The sequence below is a fragment of the Artemia franciscana genome, chromosome 17 (assembly GCF_032884065.1).
Source record: "Artemia franciscana chromosome 17, ASM3288406v1, whole genome shotgun sequence".
Taxonomy (NCBI): Eukaryota; Metazoa; Arthropoda; class Branchiopoda; order Anostraca; family Artemiidae; genus Artemia; species Artemia franciscana.
In genome coordinates this window covers 29,279,577-29,297,517 of record NC_088879.1, presented here as the reverse complement: position 1 = coordinate 29,297,517, position 17,941 = coordinate 29,279,577, and the positions used below count along the sequence as shown (strand labels likewise).

Genomic DNA, 17,941 nt, shown 5'->3' with positions numbered 1-17,941 from the left:
CTTTTTGTGAAAGTGAGGATCTTCTTAAAACTTCTTTGTCTACTTTCACCATATCTTACTTGTTGTTTGATGAGTGAACATTTTAGGATGAGAAATAACTTTGAAATAGTAAGTATATTTCTACTTATTTTTGAACTTTTTTGTGGGGGGGGGGGGTTCAGATTAACTCTATATTCAAAATTACTTAGACCATAAACACTTTTTAAAACCTAATTTTTGCCAATTTATTTCAAAGGTAAAGTTATTACAATCAACTTGGAGGCTGTGCTATTTTAGAAATGACTTTGTCTGCCTTTGGGGAAAAACCTCTAGAACCTCGGAGAAAACTGATTACAACACAAATAGGGGTTAAGGCCATCAATTCTAGGAAAAAGGTAAACTACAAAATATGGAATTTTGAAGCTAGGAGTCAAGTTTAAGCTAGGCTGTGTTACCAAGAAAATACATATTGTATTTAAGTTATCTTTTATGCCCCTGGTTTCAATTTATTGCCAGAAGGCTGAGAGTGTGGAAGGGTATGGAGAATGTGGACCTCACGCTGGATTGATGAATGTGACTTTGTGCTTTTTGAGAAGCTATGCATAACTCTTAACTGGAGAAAAAAAGATGGTTTCCTTTCGTTTTTTTATCCGGATTCCCGGATTCCGGAGCTGAATTTAAGTTTCAAAGTCTTTACATATCTAAGAATACCACTTTAGCATCAATTCACGAACATTTTGGGAGAGGATATTGAAGTGTATTTTTAAATTTAGGTGGTGAATTTTTTGTTAATTCAATTTTTCAACAAAAATACAAAATAGATATTTTTAAGCAAATTCTACCTCAAAAAAAGATATTTTTTTTAAATGTAGGAGAAGAACAAAATATTTAGGAATATACCAGTCCCTTCCCCTGCCTCCGAAACCAGTTGAAACCACTAGAGACTATGATGATATTCCCAAAGCTTGAGTTTCTTTAAGCCATGTTTTTACTTCCGACTGGAAAGTTCCGTCTTAGATACGCTTGCAAGATGAAGGTTGTTTCTGACGTGAGCTGGACGGTACTTTAAAATTGACTAATATGTGGGACTATTACCTGACTCGCTTGCAAAAAATTCTTTTGGAACATAAATAGAAATATTTACTGACCCAAAATATGACATTTTCACACAGGTTTGAAAGGGCTGTCATCTACTTTTGCAGGCCCTTTCTTTTTGTGTTTTTGAGTTAGTTTGTAATTTTATTTTTTATGTTTTACCTGAAGTGAACAAACGGTGTCACCTGAGCATCTGAAAATCCAATACTTTTCTCACTGTTAAGGGAATTGAAGGCTTAGATTTGCTCCTTTCTTAGTAGTGATATTGGAAATCTGGCCCACGTCAAGGAAATTAACTTTTGAACTGAAAGATTTTTTAAACAAATTATTCTAAAATTACATTAAAAGTACATTATTCTAAAATTGCACGGAGCTGACAGCTTCTTTGCTATGGTACATACCGGTTGCAAAAAGAATCTAGAGGAGACTGAAGTTAAGCCATCCTTCTTCTTTTATCTTAAATTTTGGTCGAAACAAGGGCAGGTTTCACACTTCTTGAGCCACAGTCACATAAGGTTTTTTATATTATTTAAATTTATAAAAAGCCTCAAGGGACTGGTAGGCATCGCTTAAAGGTAGGCAAAGGTAGGCATCGTGTACGTTACTTGAGATGCTATCATGCAAGGATTTTCACCTATAATTATTGGATAGGCACACCCTTAGCAGAAAGATAGACCTAATGCACCTTGTCTGGGATAGAATTACGTAAGAAACGTTAATTGAGATGAATAGAGGCCTAAAAAGAACAATAGGTGATCTAAATCTACCCCAGCTAAAAGATAAGTATTTCACTTATTGCTTGAGCCAGAATCAAGGCAAGGATTTTCAATTTGTATGATTGTAAAAACAAAGCTGGGCCTACTATACCACTCACTTGCACATTCCTCAGATTTTAAGTAAGTATATTGCACCGTGGTTAAACCAAAATTATGCAGTAGTTTCAAAAGCAATATAATTAGAGGCAAAATGAGAGGAAAAGGACTGTTGACTCCCCCACCCCTTTCCCTGTCAATTCTTCTTTTTACAGAAAGGTAGGCATGAAGCACATAGTTGGAAGCGGAATTGCGCAGTGATATTTGTAATAAATATATGTTAGTTGAGGTATAAAGTAGGCCAACATCCCGTTAAACATGACTCTGCCGTTCCCACCACCAATTTTATAGCAAAACTCGAGCAGACGGTTAGGCATATCATTCTTATAGGACCAGAGTTTTTATTCGAACCAAATTGGACCATAGATTCCAACTTCTTTGCACATGAATAAATATGTTACATCCTGTTCAAACCAAAATTGTACATGAATTTTTAATCTTTACAGCTGGGGACCAAAAGTAGCACCGTGTCACCTCCTTCCCCTCCTTCTTTGCACAAGAAGTTTAATAGAAAGTTAAACTTCTTTCGGGAAAATTCTGGTTTAGCTACTTTTTGCTTTCTGGAAAGGGGCTAGGTTATGAAAATGTACCTTCAGGGATGGATCTACACACTAAAGAATCTCCCAGAAAGGTATTTTGAATTACCTATCACCACTCCTTTTCCCTCTTGAGGGCATTGATGTTCGGTGACCTATAAAAATTTACAGACACTGGATGAAAGTTAGACCTTGCAAAACAGATTTTCTGCTTAAATGAATTACAAGAAAACTATTTTCGGCTTAAGAGCTTTTCTCAATCCCAATTTACGAGACTTCATAGATCGGTAAATACATATCCTAAATAAAAAAAAAAACTCATTAGAAATATGGCTTAAAATTCTACTAAAACAACAGGAATTGCATTCTCAGAACTAAAACCAGAGAAATAGACACTGATAACTGCAAATTAAGGTAATATGTTGCTTTGTCAAAATTTCATTAGGAATACCCTGTCATATAGACAAATTTCTAAGACTTAGAAATCGGATGAGGGATAACATGGAAGCTGGGCAATACCTTCCAAGAGTGCATTTTTAGCCTTGGATTCATTATTCAAAGATTCATTTTGCAGTCATGTTGCACCTTGTTTCAGAAAGAGTCAAAAAAGAATTTTCAATATGTATAAATAAAAAGCTAAAATGTGATAGTTACCAACTTAATTGGAAAGGAAACAACCAAATTATTATACAAGAAATTTCCAATGACTTTGTAACAGTGTGAATTTAAACACAAGGTGCAGCAACAACCTTTTGAGCACCCCTTCCCAATTCACCACCAGCTCTTACGTAACAGATTAGATATTTTGTGCCTTGTTTGAATTACATAAAAAAAAACTAGTTTTTCTAACTGAAAGTAAGGAGCGACATTAAAACTTAAAACGAACAGAAATTACTCCGTATATGAAATGGGTTGTCCCCTCCGCAATCCCTCGCTCTTTACGCTAAAGTTTGACTCTTTGCCACAATTCTGCTTTTTAAAACAATTAAAAGCTTTAGCGTAAAGAGCGAAGGATTGCGGGGGGGACAACCCACTTCATATACGGAGTAATTTCTGTTCGTTTTAAGTTTTAATGTCGCTCCTTACTTAAAGTTAGAAAAACTAGTTTTTTTTATGTAATTTCTGAACGTTTTTGAATTAATGCATGTTTGATTTTGGCTATCCACACATAAATTATTAAAATGAAATTTACATTTTAATTCCTTTTTTGGCTAAATGGCATTCTCTTAGTTCTGATCAGACGATTTTTAGAAATAAGGGATGGGGAAGGAGGCCTAGTTGCCATGCAATTTTTCGGTTACACAAAAAGGCAACTATAAATTTTAATTTTTAACGAATTTTTTTAATAGTAAAAAATATAACTTAAGAATTAACTTACGTAACAAACTTTTATATTCTTAAATTTTTATTATGTATATGAGGGGGTTTGTACCCTCGTTAATACCTTGCTCTTTACACTAAATCGTAAGTTTTGTGCCGATTCTTTAAGAATGACCCCTGAATCAGAAAGGCCGTAGAATAAATAGTTGAAATTACTAAAAATACTATAGCATAAAGAGCGAGGTATTTATCTCCTCCTAAATACCTCGCTCTTTATGCTAAAGTATTTTTAGAACCCCTCATATGCGTAATAATCTGTGTTCGTTTTAAGTTTCAATGCTACTCCTTGCTTTCAATTGAAAAAACTTTTCCATGTTTATTTTTTCATTGTTTTTTTTTATAGTAATTTTAGAAAATCCTGCGCCCTTTTCATTGAATTTCTGTTCCCCCATGACATATTTCACGAGGGAAAGATCCTCCCACATAGCCCCCTCCCCTCAACCCCACCCCCAAAACCAAAAAAAAATCCCCTGAAAACGACTGTACACTTCCCAATAACCATTATTATATGTAAACATCGACGTTTGTAACTTGCAGCCCCTCCCCCAGGGACTGTGGGGGAGTAAGTCATTCCCAAAGACATAGTTATTATGGTTTTTGACTAAGCGGAACAAAATGGCTATCTCAAAATTTTGATCTGTTGACTTTGGAGAAAAAAAGAGCGTGGAAGGGGGCCTAGGTGCCCTCCAATTTTTTTGGTCACTTAAAAAGGACACTAGAACTTTTCATTTCCGTTAGAATGAGCCCTCTTGCAACATTCTAGGACCACTTGGTCGACACGATGATCCCTGGGGAAAAAAAAAACAAACAAACAAACAAATAAACAAGCACCTGTGATTTGTCTTCTGGCAAAAAATACGAAATTCCACATTTTTGTAGATAGGAGCGTGAAAATTTTGCTATAAGGTTCTCTGATACGCCAAATGCGATGGTGTGATTTTCGCTAAGATTGTGTGACTTTTAGGGGGTGTTATCCCCTATTTTCTAAAATAAGACAAATTTTCTCAGGCTCGTAACTTTTGATGACAAAACCAAATTTGATGAAACTTATATATTTAAAATCAGCATAAAAATCCGATTCTTTTGATGTATATTTTAGCATCAAAATTCCCTTATTTAGAGTTTCGTTTACTATTGAGCCGGGTCGCTCCTTACTACAGTTCGTTACCACGAACTGTTTGATTACGCAAAATTTCTATATGAAAAATGGAAGGCAAACATAACCTCTTGGTCTATCCTTAACATCTTCTTATAACATGCTTTTCAGTAGAAAGTTAGGAAGGTCCTTATCCACCGATTGGATTGAGATCTATTGGCCAGCTGCTATGGACCAATGAGACACGAGAAAGGCGATCTCAAGAGGGATATGCTGCTTTTCTACCTTATACCCGCTTGAAATCTATTTGGTCAGCATTTTTTTTTTTTTTTTTTTTTGGCCAAGAGAAGAGTGTGTATGAACAGAACAGCAACAGAACCGAAAAGCAGGGGAAATTTTATGCAATGTTACTAGGGGCGTTGCTCCAGGATTTTTATTGGGGGGAGGAACAAGTAGGATCTACATCTAAAGAGTTAAGGGGCCTGGGCTATATAATAATTTGTCCTCCAAATTAATGGGAGAGGGGGAAACTGTCCCCCTTATCCTCCCCCCATTGAAACGACGCCACTGAAGGATACCTAGCAATATGGAGATTTTAATCAAGGAATGTTATGATGTTGGACTTTACAGAACTGCCACTATTAGACTTTAAAGTCGCATTGTTTGGGGTTACTCTTTCAAACAGTTCGTTTAACGAACTGTAGTAAGGAGCGACCCGGCTCAATAGTAAACGAAACTCTAAAAAACGGAATTTTTATGCTAAAATATACATCAAAAGAATCAGATTTTCATGCTGATTTTAAGTATATAAGTTTCATCAAATTTAGTCTTTGTCATCAAAAGTTACGAGCCTGAAAAAATTTGCCTTATTTTAGAAAATAGAGGAAAACACCCCCTAAAAGTCACAGAATCTAAACGAAAATCACACCATCGCATTCGGCGTATCAGAGAACCCTTTGGCAAAATTTTCAAGCTCCTATCTACAAAAATGTGGAATTTCGTATTTTTTGCCAGAAGACAAATCACGGGTGCTTGTTTATTTGTTTGTTTATTTTTTTTTTTTTGTTTTTTTTTTCCCCAGGGATCATCGTGTCGACCAAGTGATCCTAGAATGTGCAAGAGGGCTCATTCTAACGGAAATGAAAAGTTCTAGTGCCCTTTTTAAGTGACCAAAAAAATTGGAGGGCTCCTAGGCCCCCTCCCACGCTCATTTTTTCTCCAAAGTCAACAGATCGAAATTTTGAGATAGCCATTTTGTTCCGCATAGTCAAAACCATAATAACTATGTCTTTGGGAATGACTTACCCCACAGTCCCTGGGGGAGGGGCTGCAAGTTACAAACGTCGATGTTTACATATAATAATGGTTATTGGGAAGTGTACAGTCGTTTTCAGGGGATTTTTTTTTGGTTTTGGGGGTGGGGTTGAGGGGAGGGGGCTATGTGGGAGGATCTTTCCCTTGTGAAATATGTCATGGGGGAACAGAAATTCAATGAAAAGGGCGCAGGATTTTCTAAAATTACTATAAAAATAAACAATGAAAAAATAAACATGGAAAAGTTTTTTCAATTGAAAGTAAAGAGTAGCATTGAAACTTAAAACGAACAGAGATTATTACGCATATGAGGGGTTCTAAAAATACTTTAGCATAAAGAGCGAGGTATTTAGGAGGAGATAAATACCTCGCTCTTTATGATATAGTATTTTTAGTAATTTCAACTATATAATCTACGGCCTTTCTGATTCAGGGGTCATTCTTAAAGAATTGGGACAAAACTTACGATTTAGTGTAAAGAACGAGGTATTAACGAGGGTACTAACCCCCTCATATACACATTAAAAATTAAAGAATATACAAGCTTGTTACGTAAGTTAATTCTTAAGTTACGTATATTTTTTACTAATAAAAAAATTCGTTAAAAATTAAAATTTATAGTTGCCTTTTTATGTAACCGAAAAATTGCATGGCAGCTAGGCCTCCTTCCCCATCCCTTGTTTCTCAAAATCGTCTGATCAAAACTAAGAGAAAGCCATTTAGCCAAAGAAAGGAATTAATATACAAATTTCATTTTAATAATTTATGTGTGGAGAGCCAAAATCAAACATGCATTAATTCAAAAACGTTCAGAAATTACATAAAAAAACTAGTTTTTTTTAACTGAAAGTAAGGAGCGACATTAAAACTTAAAACGAACAGAAATTACTCCGTATATGAAATGGGTTGTCCCCTCCGCAATCCCTCGCTCTTTACGCTAAAGTTTGACTCTTTGCCACAATTCTATTTTTTAAAACAATTAAAAGCTTTAGCGTAAAGAGCGAGGGATTGCGGAGGGGACAACCCATTTCATATACGGAGTAATTTCTGTTCGTTTTAAGTTTTAATGTTGCTCCTTACTTTCAGTTAAAAAAAACTAGTTTTGTATGTAATTATTACGAAGGTCGACTACAATAACTGTAAAGCTTGCTTACATTTAGGGTACAAAAAGTGTACTTGTCCTGATTGGTTTACCTTTTATTTTTTGTACTATATTTTATGATAGGAAAATTTGTCTTCATGAAAGTGGTTACACAACTATTACAATATAATGATGCAACCCAATGGCTTATTTTTCGCAACTATTAGTAAAGTATTTATGTGGCTATTCCTTAGGGATTGGCATAGCAACAGTTTTTTTAGAACCAAATTTCATAGGATGCAAGTAATACGTGTTACGCTTTAAGGGAAATTCATTTAGTGTTAGCTCCTGCATACTACAATTTTAGAAATAATAGTAAAGACCCTGTTAGGTTTTAAAGCGTCTATTTTTAAATCAAAGTAATAAAGCATTAACTTTTATAATTTGCGCATTTCAGAACTAGTAACATAAATTGGGTATCAGAAATTTGACAATTAAGTTGAATTTGAGGATACTGCTTTATATGAGAGTGTTTCTAAGGGAAAAAAAAAACACTTTTCTTCATGTTTTTTCTTCTCTTAAAGAAAAATTCCTCCTGATACACATCATTTTTAAAGTTTGTTCGGGGTTAAAAGCTAAGGCATTTAATCGACAGTAAAGAGTTAAAAGCAATGCGCTTGTCTCGTAAGACTGTCGTCGGTCAGGTCAACCAAAGGTTGATGTAACAATTTATGTTAGCCTTGCAATATAAACCTTGTTTTTCCAATGCGTTCTTGCTTCTCACAGTCGATGCATACTACCTACTGCCGTTGTTAACAACAATCTGTTGACTGCTCTGTATTTGAAAAAAGAATAAGAAGTCTTAAAGAGTTTCTTATACGTTGCTGTAAAGAGGGAAATCTGAGCCTAAACCCTTCTTTTTACTAAATTTTCCAAATACTGTGAATAATTTGATGCACATCTTCTTCTTTATTATAATAATATTATATTATAATATAACCTTTATATTATAATAATCTTTATATATAATTAGAAAAAATATACATTTTTTCTAATAAACGTGATTATATTTCTTATATGAACGTTATTAATTAAAATGAAAGTTTTTCAGAAAAACTTTTTCAAGTACAATTATATTTGTGAAATGGGGAAATTTGTGAAGACAGTGAAAAACACGGTAACATTATCTATCCGAATATTTCCTTTTTATATTCAACAACCACCATCAGCAAAATACAATACAAAACTAATAAAAAGAAAACATACCTGCTCAAAAAATCGCATAAATAAAACAAATTTCTTTCCTAAAATTATATATTTTTTTAAGGAATATATGCTTCCTCGCCTTACATGGGTTCAGCAAAGACTTGTAAGGTCAGGCAGCCAAGGCTCTTGATATCAGATAAAGATTTTGAGATAGGTATTTTATTCAAAACGTCCAAAGGTCTAATAATTATGTCGTCTGAATCGACATCACCGCACAGCCCTTCGGTTAATCATCTTAAACTTTAAAAATTACCCATTTTTTACGGATAGGTCGTAGTAGAAAAAACATTTATATTTGATCTTGGTTCAGTGGTCACTTACGACCTCTTAGGGATATTTGTTAATGGTCAGATTTTCATAGATCTCCATGGGCATACTCTGATAAGGACTCAAGTATCTGAATAAAGGAAAGTATTTAATGTGTGACAGTGTCAAATTAATTCCGATACGTTGAGAATTATTTATAAAATTGAGTCGAAAATTTCAGGGAACGTTTTGGTCGGGTCAATTAAACCTCAAGTTTTAAATTAAGGACGGGGTAGAGGCAGACTAAAAACATTGTGTATTCAATTAGCAAAATAGCTTATCTGCAACATTTCGCTAACAGCTTGGGAAATGGAGTTGAAATTTTCGGTTACTCTTGGGAGAATGGAGCAGGAAGTTGGGGCAAGTGCACTTAAAATTTTGTGGTATAGGAAGGAGAAGGGGCTAATAGTTTTTTATTCGATTGACCAAAAAGTGCCTACCATACAGTTTCCTAAGGAACTTAAAACCTATTCGTAGTCAAGCAGCGATGTAAATCATAGACTCTATGTGTTCCCAGGTTATCAAAATGGCTTATCTCTAACATCTTGAGAATTAGTTAGGACATAAAGTTTAAAGTTCCTTGATTGACTGAGGGTGGAGAGTAGCACGCTCTATGTCTCTGATCCACCCAATTTTTTATTTACTTTTTTTTGTGTATTCCCTTATTATAATAATAATAATTATTATATCCATTCTTATTATTCTTTTTCTTCCCGAAAATAAACAAAAAATGTTTTATGCCCGCTTTACTACAATGGAGACAAAATGGAACGGTGTCAAACAAATACCACGGATTTGGTCAAATTTACGATTCTCACTTTTTAACACAGTTTTACTTGCCAAAAAATTTTCTACATCACATGGTGGCTACCTCCAATACTTCCAACTCATAAATTGTGAGATACAGACATGGTGGAAATGACACAACTCGGATTAGAATAGAAGGCTGTCAAGCGGAAAGCACGTATCCCACAGGTTCCGCCTCACAGCATAAATTGCCCCCAGAAGAAAAGAATTGTTAGCAGTGAAGCAGCAATAGCAAAATCATAGATACGATAGATAGCAAAATAAGATAAGATAGATAAGATAGAACTCTGAACTTGATACCTAGGGATGTGTACAAGTATACAAGAAAGTAGATAAAAGACTTACCTGCTCTGAAACACTATTGCAGCCGTTCTTTTAATACGAAGAAGTTGCGCCCAAAAACTTCAAAAACAAGCCAAACCTATTCAGGCTCAACACCGAACAATGCTAGAAAAAGTACTTCGCACACCACACGAAGAGGGAAAATTGATTGGGTTTTCTCGAAAATATGCTTGCTAAAATTTTACAGTTTACATAAAAAAGGAAGGACGTTGCTTTTCTGGGAGTAGAAGAACGAAAACCAAGGGGCAAGTGAGATCACAGCTTGTCTTTCACAGCGGATTAGAAGTTGATAGTAGAGGCACTGTCAAGACAGGAAGCCTGTTCTCTGACTTCTGCGGTGGTCATAAGAGAAACCACCAAACGCTTGCAATGCTCTTTTCTATTCTTCATCAGTGTAGACGTATAAAGACGATTGAGCTGACTTTCCTTCTTTCGGAACATATGCTAAATTACCCAAGACACCATGAATTCTACAGTTAAAAACAATGTAAGAGGAATTAAATCGTATGCACCAAGTCAATGGATGATTCTCATCTAAATTGCAAGGAAAAACTCGGTTTCCTACACTGTCGAAATACTGACTTTCAAAAATTTTGCAGAATGGAAGGCAACTCAAGACACCATCATCCCATCTATCGTACGAGATAAAAACAGTTTACTAGAATCTCATAGATTGTGAAGTTTCACACTGGTTTGACGGAAATAGAAGAAAGGCGGTTTGAACTTTGCTGTAGAAAACAAGTGCTAAAGGCAGCTTCCAGGGAAGAAATCTCCGTTTCAGAAGTAAAGAAGATAGACCTTGCGGCCATATGGAAGAAGAAGGTGATTTTGCAGCTATTCCATCATAAACAAAAAAGTTTGAAAACTTTGAAAGGTGTGAGAGAGACTCTTCTTGAGACTGATGAAGACGAAGAAAATGGCAAATCGTCTGAAGAATATCCTATTTATAAATGATTTAAAATGTGTGCTAAAGTAAAACAGTTCAAAATAGGGATGATACCTTTTTATTGACAGCGAATAGATATAAAATTATTTAACTGGATATTTCGAACACAAACACAGTGTGTACACATATACATTACTGCTGATGATGAACACTATATATGTGTTCGAAATATCCAGTTAAATAATTTTATATCTATTCACTGTCAATAAAAAGGTATCATCCCTATTTTGAACTGTTTTACTTTCGTCATGGAAAGGCAGTGTGGTCTTCGTAGTTATAAAATGTGTGCTTTTTATACCCGAGTTTGGATAAAAACAGTATAGCTGAATTACATTATTTTTCGAGACGTGTATTTTCCACTTGACACTCTGCCATTGGCTATTGGGAAGTTTGTCAAGCGGAAAACAAGTATCAACTTTTCTGTTATAACGGCTTTAGTTGATGTTTTTGTTCTTCCCATGGAATCCACCTTAAAAAGTTGTCTTTCTAACGCACAGGTTTTAACAGCTTAACTACTAAAAGGAAAAAGTTATCATGTGTTCTCACTTCCTGAAATTTTGGAAAAGGGCCATATGTGGTTTCCGCTTGACAACGACGATATATTCATATCCAAGTACCAAGGTAAATCAAACGACATTATCAGGTGTAAGGTTCTTAAAATACGTTTAAAATCTCGGAAACATCTTGGTGCATCAAGGAAAAGTGTTCAAGAAGGCAGGAAGGCAGGTGGACTTCAAGTATTGACTGGGGGAATAGTGCTGAAAACACTTCTTTTTTTAATCTGTACATTTTTGTATTCTAAGCTACCTATAAGATTCATCATCTATTTCCAGTTCTGTCAAGATAAATCAAAAGACACTATACAATGTCAGGTGATAAAAAGGTCATATCTGCAATATCCTGGGAAGGGCTTTCCTAGGAAGCGTTACAATACTGTATACAAAACAACATGGGATGACTCGGCTAATCAAATGGAAACGTTAGAGGGAAATATGGGCGATACAATCATTAGACACTACGTGCTACCAGGGGTCAAAACGGTGATCAATTGACCAAAAGAGTGTTCTACAATATCTTGGGAACAGCTTTTGGGAACAAGTTGAAACTTTGGGGACTGTTGAGGAGGAGCAACCGGACCTCGAATCTTGAGATGGGGGAGGGAGCATAGAGAGAAATGTTCTAATGATTTTGGTCTGTAATTTGTTAAAAAAAAATTAGCTATATATATATATTAGCTATATATTATATAAAAATTAGCTTGGGGCTGGATCCCTCTGATCTATGTTTCTCAAACATTATGATACATCTTGTTTCGGGAGCAGGGCTCTTCTTAGGAATTAAACCTGTTTTCATTTGTTAATAACTTTTTATGGGTAAATCTAAAAAAAAGATTAATTTAAAGGATTAAAAAAGCTTGCATAGCAGAATTGTATACAATATTTATTGTGAATAAAAACAATTTTTGATTCCCAGAAACGATTTGAAGAATGTTCTCCTTTTCAATACTTTTTTTCATACCAAGAATTAACCTTTAATTAATGTTATGTTCTATTACATACTGGAAAGACAAATTTCCTTTTCTCTTTGTTAATGCTTGTGTCAATGTTTTTGCAAAAAAAAATAATATTTTTTCTGTTTCAGTTTATTCTTGTTACTTATACGCTGCTTTTATTGACCCCAGAGGTCCACTTAATTTACATCGGCAAACCACCTAGATCAGCTCTTCAAAGGCCACCATTAAGGACTTCTCCTACTGTGAGGCCAAAAGATAAGCTGTTTGATGAGAATGACGTTAGTGAGGAAAACACAAGAAGGAGTTTATTGAGTTATTGGGGAGAACCAGGAGACCCTGTCACTCCTAAGTTGTTTTTAAACGTTTTTCGTCTAAAAGACCCGAAAGACAGAAAAGAGAAAAAAGGAAAGCTAGGAGTTTATATCCCTGATATTGAAGAAGTGGAATATGCTGATTGGTTAGAGAAATTTTGGTTTCGAAGATTAGAGAACTACTATGCGGTTGGATTGATCCCTTCTAAAATTATTTTACATAGTAGGCTCTTTGCTTGGTTCAGAAGGAGAAAAGATAAAGATTCTGAAGAGAGTGATGAAGAACAATGAACAAAATAAATAAGTGTTTGTTGACTTTGAACACAAGAAAATATCTATTATTTATTTATACCCAGACATCATTGGTTGAGCAACTTCTATTTATATTTCGGAAAACCAAGAGGTTACAATAGTAAGATTAATTGTGCCATAAGAAATTAAACAAAACCATTGAAGCCCAAGCAGAAAGGAATGAAAGTCGATTATCTCCTCAGTACATCAAAACGAAAACCATTTTTTGTCACTGGGCCCATCTTGGATCAATTCATTTCTGAAAACCACGATTTTCTAACGCTGTTCTTTTGGTTATTCCAAAATGTTGAAGTTTTCATGGCTATATTACATGTTTCTCATTGTTGCAACGTTTAGCCATGAAAAGAAATAAACAAAGCTAATCAATTGAGCTTTATAAAACATTTTGTCAGTGAAAATTCCAACAAAATCAGTATGGTGATTTTCAAAGAAAAATATACATTCAAAAGAAAGCTAAATTTTCTTTATCTTTTCGGTGTCCAATATTTATAGCTTTTCTTGATTTTTTTTTTTTTTTTTTAACCAAGGTTCAATTATTTTAAATGTGACACTTGCTTGACGTTTTTTTCAGTAAAAATTATATCCACATTTTTTGCTAATTTTATAAGTTAAAAGTGTTTGTAAATGATAACACTTATCTAGTTCACACTGCTAGATTTATTTTCATAATCCTTGGTATTTTAAGAAGGAAAACATCAATTTTCTGATAAATTGTGCCACGCTAACACTTTTGTAATGTGGTTTTTAAATAACTTTATTCTTTTATTCGTTATATTGCTCAATATGCTAAGGAATATCCCTTCTAAATATCTACTTAATTTTGTACCCTTGTTTACGATTGATTAGCTAGAAACAATTCACAAATCGGAAACCAACATCATTATTTAAAGTTCGTAACGTAACTTCAGCCATTTGAACGGCCAACAAGATGACAAAAGAAACCTCTTTTTTAGTTTCGTGCTTATCTCTTTAGATTGTGACATGGCTACCTTGTCTTTGAACTAATTTTTGAATGAAGTACATTTAAAATTTTACCTAAGAATAATGTATATTAAAGAAAAGATAACTTACAGGACTGGTATCACCGTCCCTACTTTTTATTTTAAAAGATTCAATTAACTTTGCTCTTAACAAAGCGATGGTAAAATGGGAAATCGAAAGGCTAAAAACCTAATTTTGTTTGAGAGTTTGATCATGGAGTTTGATCTCACTGGAATAGTCAAAAATCTGATTCTCATTCTAATAGCAAGATTGACGGCTTTTCTTTAAGAAAAGACTCTGCCTTGTTTCCCGTAATAATAGCGTTAATATTTATAGTGTAATTAGTAATTTTTTTTAGTATTACCCTTATACTATTTTGTTTTTGAATTTGGACAATTTGCCATTCTTTCGATTTAATTTACCATTATTCTAATTATAATTTTATATTACCATTATAATAAAGCTCTTATTTTATTGTGAATTATTTTTATTTGCTAGTTGTTTAACAGTGAGTAATATTTGAGTGTTGTTGATAGACATAGATTATTAGCTGATTAAGATTGACCTTTATATGATTATGGAATATTGGCTCTTTAAAACTGATATAAGTTTAGACCATATAACCGATGATGGTATTAATTAAATCTTTAAGGCTAGATTCAATAAGTAAAATTCCCTGTAGAAAAGTAATAGAGAATTTGTTCTATTGACTAAATAGATAAAACTCTCCCTTGTGCTACGAGACTCATCAAACATAGCAGATTAAACAAACAATAGAATCAAAATTTTTTGCCCGCTTCAAAAAGTTCTTCATTAGAAGCCAGAGTAGGCAAGTTTCATCGCTTCTATGATTTTGCTGTGACAATAATTCCAGAAAAGTTAACTCTTAATAATTCCAAGTTAACTAAATGAATCAATGTGCACTGGTGACAAGGACACCTTAAAAATCGACCAATATAGATTTGCTTAATACAGGCCGAAATAACTTCAACGAGTAGAACATGGTTTGTAGATACTCCTTGTTTTGAATAACAAAGTACTTGTTTTTTCTTAGCTTAAACCATGGCCATAAACGCATATTATTCCCATAAATAGCTTTTAAATAATTCTGATTATTTTTCAGGGCAGAAATGTTTGACAGTATCCAAATAGAAAATTGGTAATAGTCCACCTTGTCCCTTTTACAATTTGCATGCCAAGTATATTTATTTTGTGAAGACATATCAGGTCATTCAATGTTATTTTATTTGTAAAGTTTTCTCGAGATAGCACACTTACAAATTTTTTTTGTTATGAAACCAAATCTCTGTAAACGTGAGTTGCACCAAACATGGGAGTGGAGAAAAACCTTTAATAAGAAGTCCCTATCGACTATACTAAACCAAATAATTAAAGTCAAATACTCTTCTGTCGGAATTATCTTTTTTCTTCCAATTATATTTGGCTAGAGATGCCTTTAAAACAGCCAACTCTTTTACAGTAATTTTTAACAATAAGGAAGCATTAAGAAAACATCTTTTAACATAAAAAAAATTATAATTTTGAACAATGGTTTTCCTGTATGGGATGAAAGCAGTAAAAGATACAAACACATAGTTTTATTAAGGCAGGCAATAGTAGGAAATAAAATGATATTGATACAAGCTTTTTAAAAAATTCAATACTATTCCATTTGTCAAGTTGTTTAGTTCAGTGTTACGTTAAGATAAAATCAATTTAAAGAATGTTAATTCGACGAGTAATTTATTTCATTCACAAATCTTGACTTTTATAGCAAAAGATGTGACTATGGTGTGGCATGGACATAACGGTCATGGGATTGGAATTTTTTTTTTCTTTTGTACTTCTGATAATTTTAAGCGCTGAAAACACTAGCCAAATTTGTTTCGGCACTAGCCTTCTCAATGTTTTTCAATGTGCAGTTAGTTTCAGGGTTGCCAAAATGACACTTTTAGTGCTTTTTTGACACTTTTTCACTCTGGGTGACACCGTGCCACTATTGGGTGAAGAAAGGAAACTTTTTGGCATTTTTTCAAAATCAATACCATATGTATTTATTTTCAGTTTTTTCTTAACTGCAACTGCATTTAATTTGTGCTTTGTACTTTTCAGGTTCGTTTTTGTCTTAGGGTTTTTTTTTTTTATCGGATCCGCACTACTTTCCTTTTCAGAAGCGCAAAAATTCAACGTGAAACATGTGACTTGCTCAAGAGAGTTTAGAAAAAAAAATTTTGATTAGAAAAACTGAAGCAAGCATTTAACTGCTGGTAAGTAAAATCTTAAGGTGTTTTATGACTTGTAGTCTACAGGAGTATGTGGAGGTGCGGCCTGGATAGTAGTTAGTAGCAAACTATCTGATCCTGATCTGATTTGCTACTGCTTAATCATTTTTTGGGCGAGGGTGAACCTCAGTTGATTTTCTGAATTAAGACATTGAGCTTTTGTTAAATATGCAGTTTAGGTTCACATGCATCTGAGACGGTGGACCCTGTCCCATATGGGTACAGTCTAACCCACTAGAAAATTCTCTGGTAACTGTCAAGATCATGTAATACTGTCATAGACTGAGCATCACATCCAGTGTACTAAGTACTAATTAGCGAAATGTGCTTTTTGCCTAAAGTAATGAAAAGATGCAAGAACGTCAGTGAAAAACGTTTTATTTTACATGCTGTAACCTGGTGGACTGTTTAGAGAAGAAACAGAAGACTATTATTGAAACCAACCTAGCTGGACCTCTGTATAACGCTTCTGAATTGGAATCCGATTCGTTCTGTATCTGCTCACTTTTCGTAAGCCTTCATAACACGAAATGCACCGTATGTGAAATCCAGCACAGTCTTTCCCTTATAAAGTTCTGTTCGTGCTGTCTAGGTTTTTCGGTTTGGTCCATCTTGAGCCGCGAAGATGGCAAAGGCCTAGCGCAAAATATTTCGGATTTGCTCATACATTTGTTGTGCACCATTCTGCTTTTGGTGAAAAGGATTGTGATTGAATAAGCCTTTTCATCAAACAGTTCGTGGTAACGAACTGTAGTAAGGAGCGACCCGGCTCAATAGTAACCAAAACTCTAAAAAATGGAATTTTGATACCAATAGCTATATCAAAAGAATCGCATTTTAATGCTGGTTTTAAATATATAAGTTTCATCAAGTTTAGTCTTACCCATCAAAAGTTACGAGCCTGAGAAAATTTGCGTTATTTTAGAAAATAGGGGGAAACACCCCCTAAAAGTCATAGAATCTTAACGAAAATCACACCATCAGATTCAGCGTATCAGAGAACCCTATTGTAGAAGTTTCGAGCTCCTATCAACAAAAATGTGGAATTTTGCATTTTTTGCCAGAAGGCAGATCACGGATGCGTGTTTATTTGTTTTTTTGTTTTTTTGTTTTTTTGTTGTTTTTTTTCCCAGGGGTGATCGTATCGACCCAGTTGTCCTAGAATGTTGCAAGAGGGCTCATTCTAACGGAAATGAAAAGTTCTAGTGCCCTTTTTAAGTGACCAAAAAAATTGGGAGGGCACCTAGGCCCCCTCCCACGCTAATTATTTTCCCAAAGTCAACAGATCAAAATTCTGAGATTGCCATTTTATTCAGGGTAGTCGAAAAACCTTATAACTATGTCTTTGGGGACGACTTACTCCCCCACAGTCCCCGTGGGAGGGTCCAAAAGTTACAAACTTTGACCTGTGCTTACACATAGTAATGGTTATTGGGAAGTATACAGGCGTTTTCAGGAGGATTTTTTGGGTTCGGGGGAGGGGTTGAGAAGAGGGGGATATGCGGGGGGAACTTTCCATCGA

General features: G+C 34.4%; 1 protein-coding gene across 1 annotated transcript; it reads left to right on the top strand.

The window, feature by feature from the left end:
• Nucleotides 1–41: 41 nt before the first annotated feature.
• On the top strand, nt 42–14,618 carry LOC136038121 (uncharacterized). Its single transcript, XM_065721144.1, has 2 exons — nt 42–108; nt 12,662–14,618. Exons 1-2 carry the CDS (start codon nt 70–72, stop codon nt 13,133–13,135), a joined length of 513 nt encoding a protein of 170 aa, XP_065577216.1. The 5' UTR covers nt 42–69; the 3' UTR covers nt 13,136–14,618.
• The last annotated feature ends 3,323 nt before the right edge of the window (nt 14,619–17,941 follow it).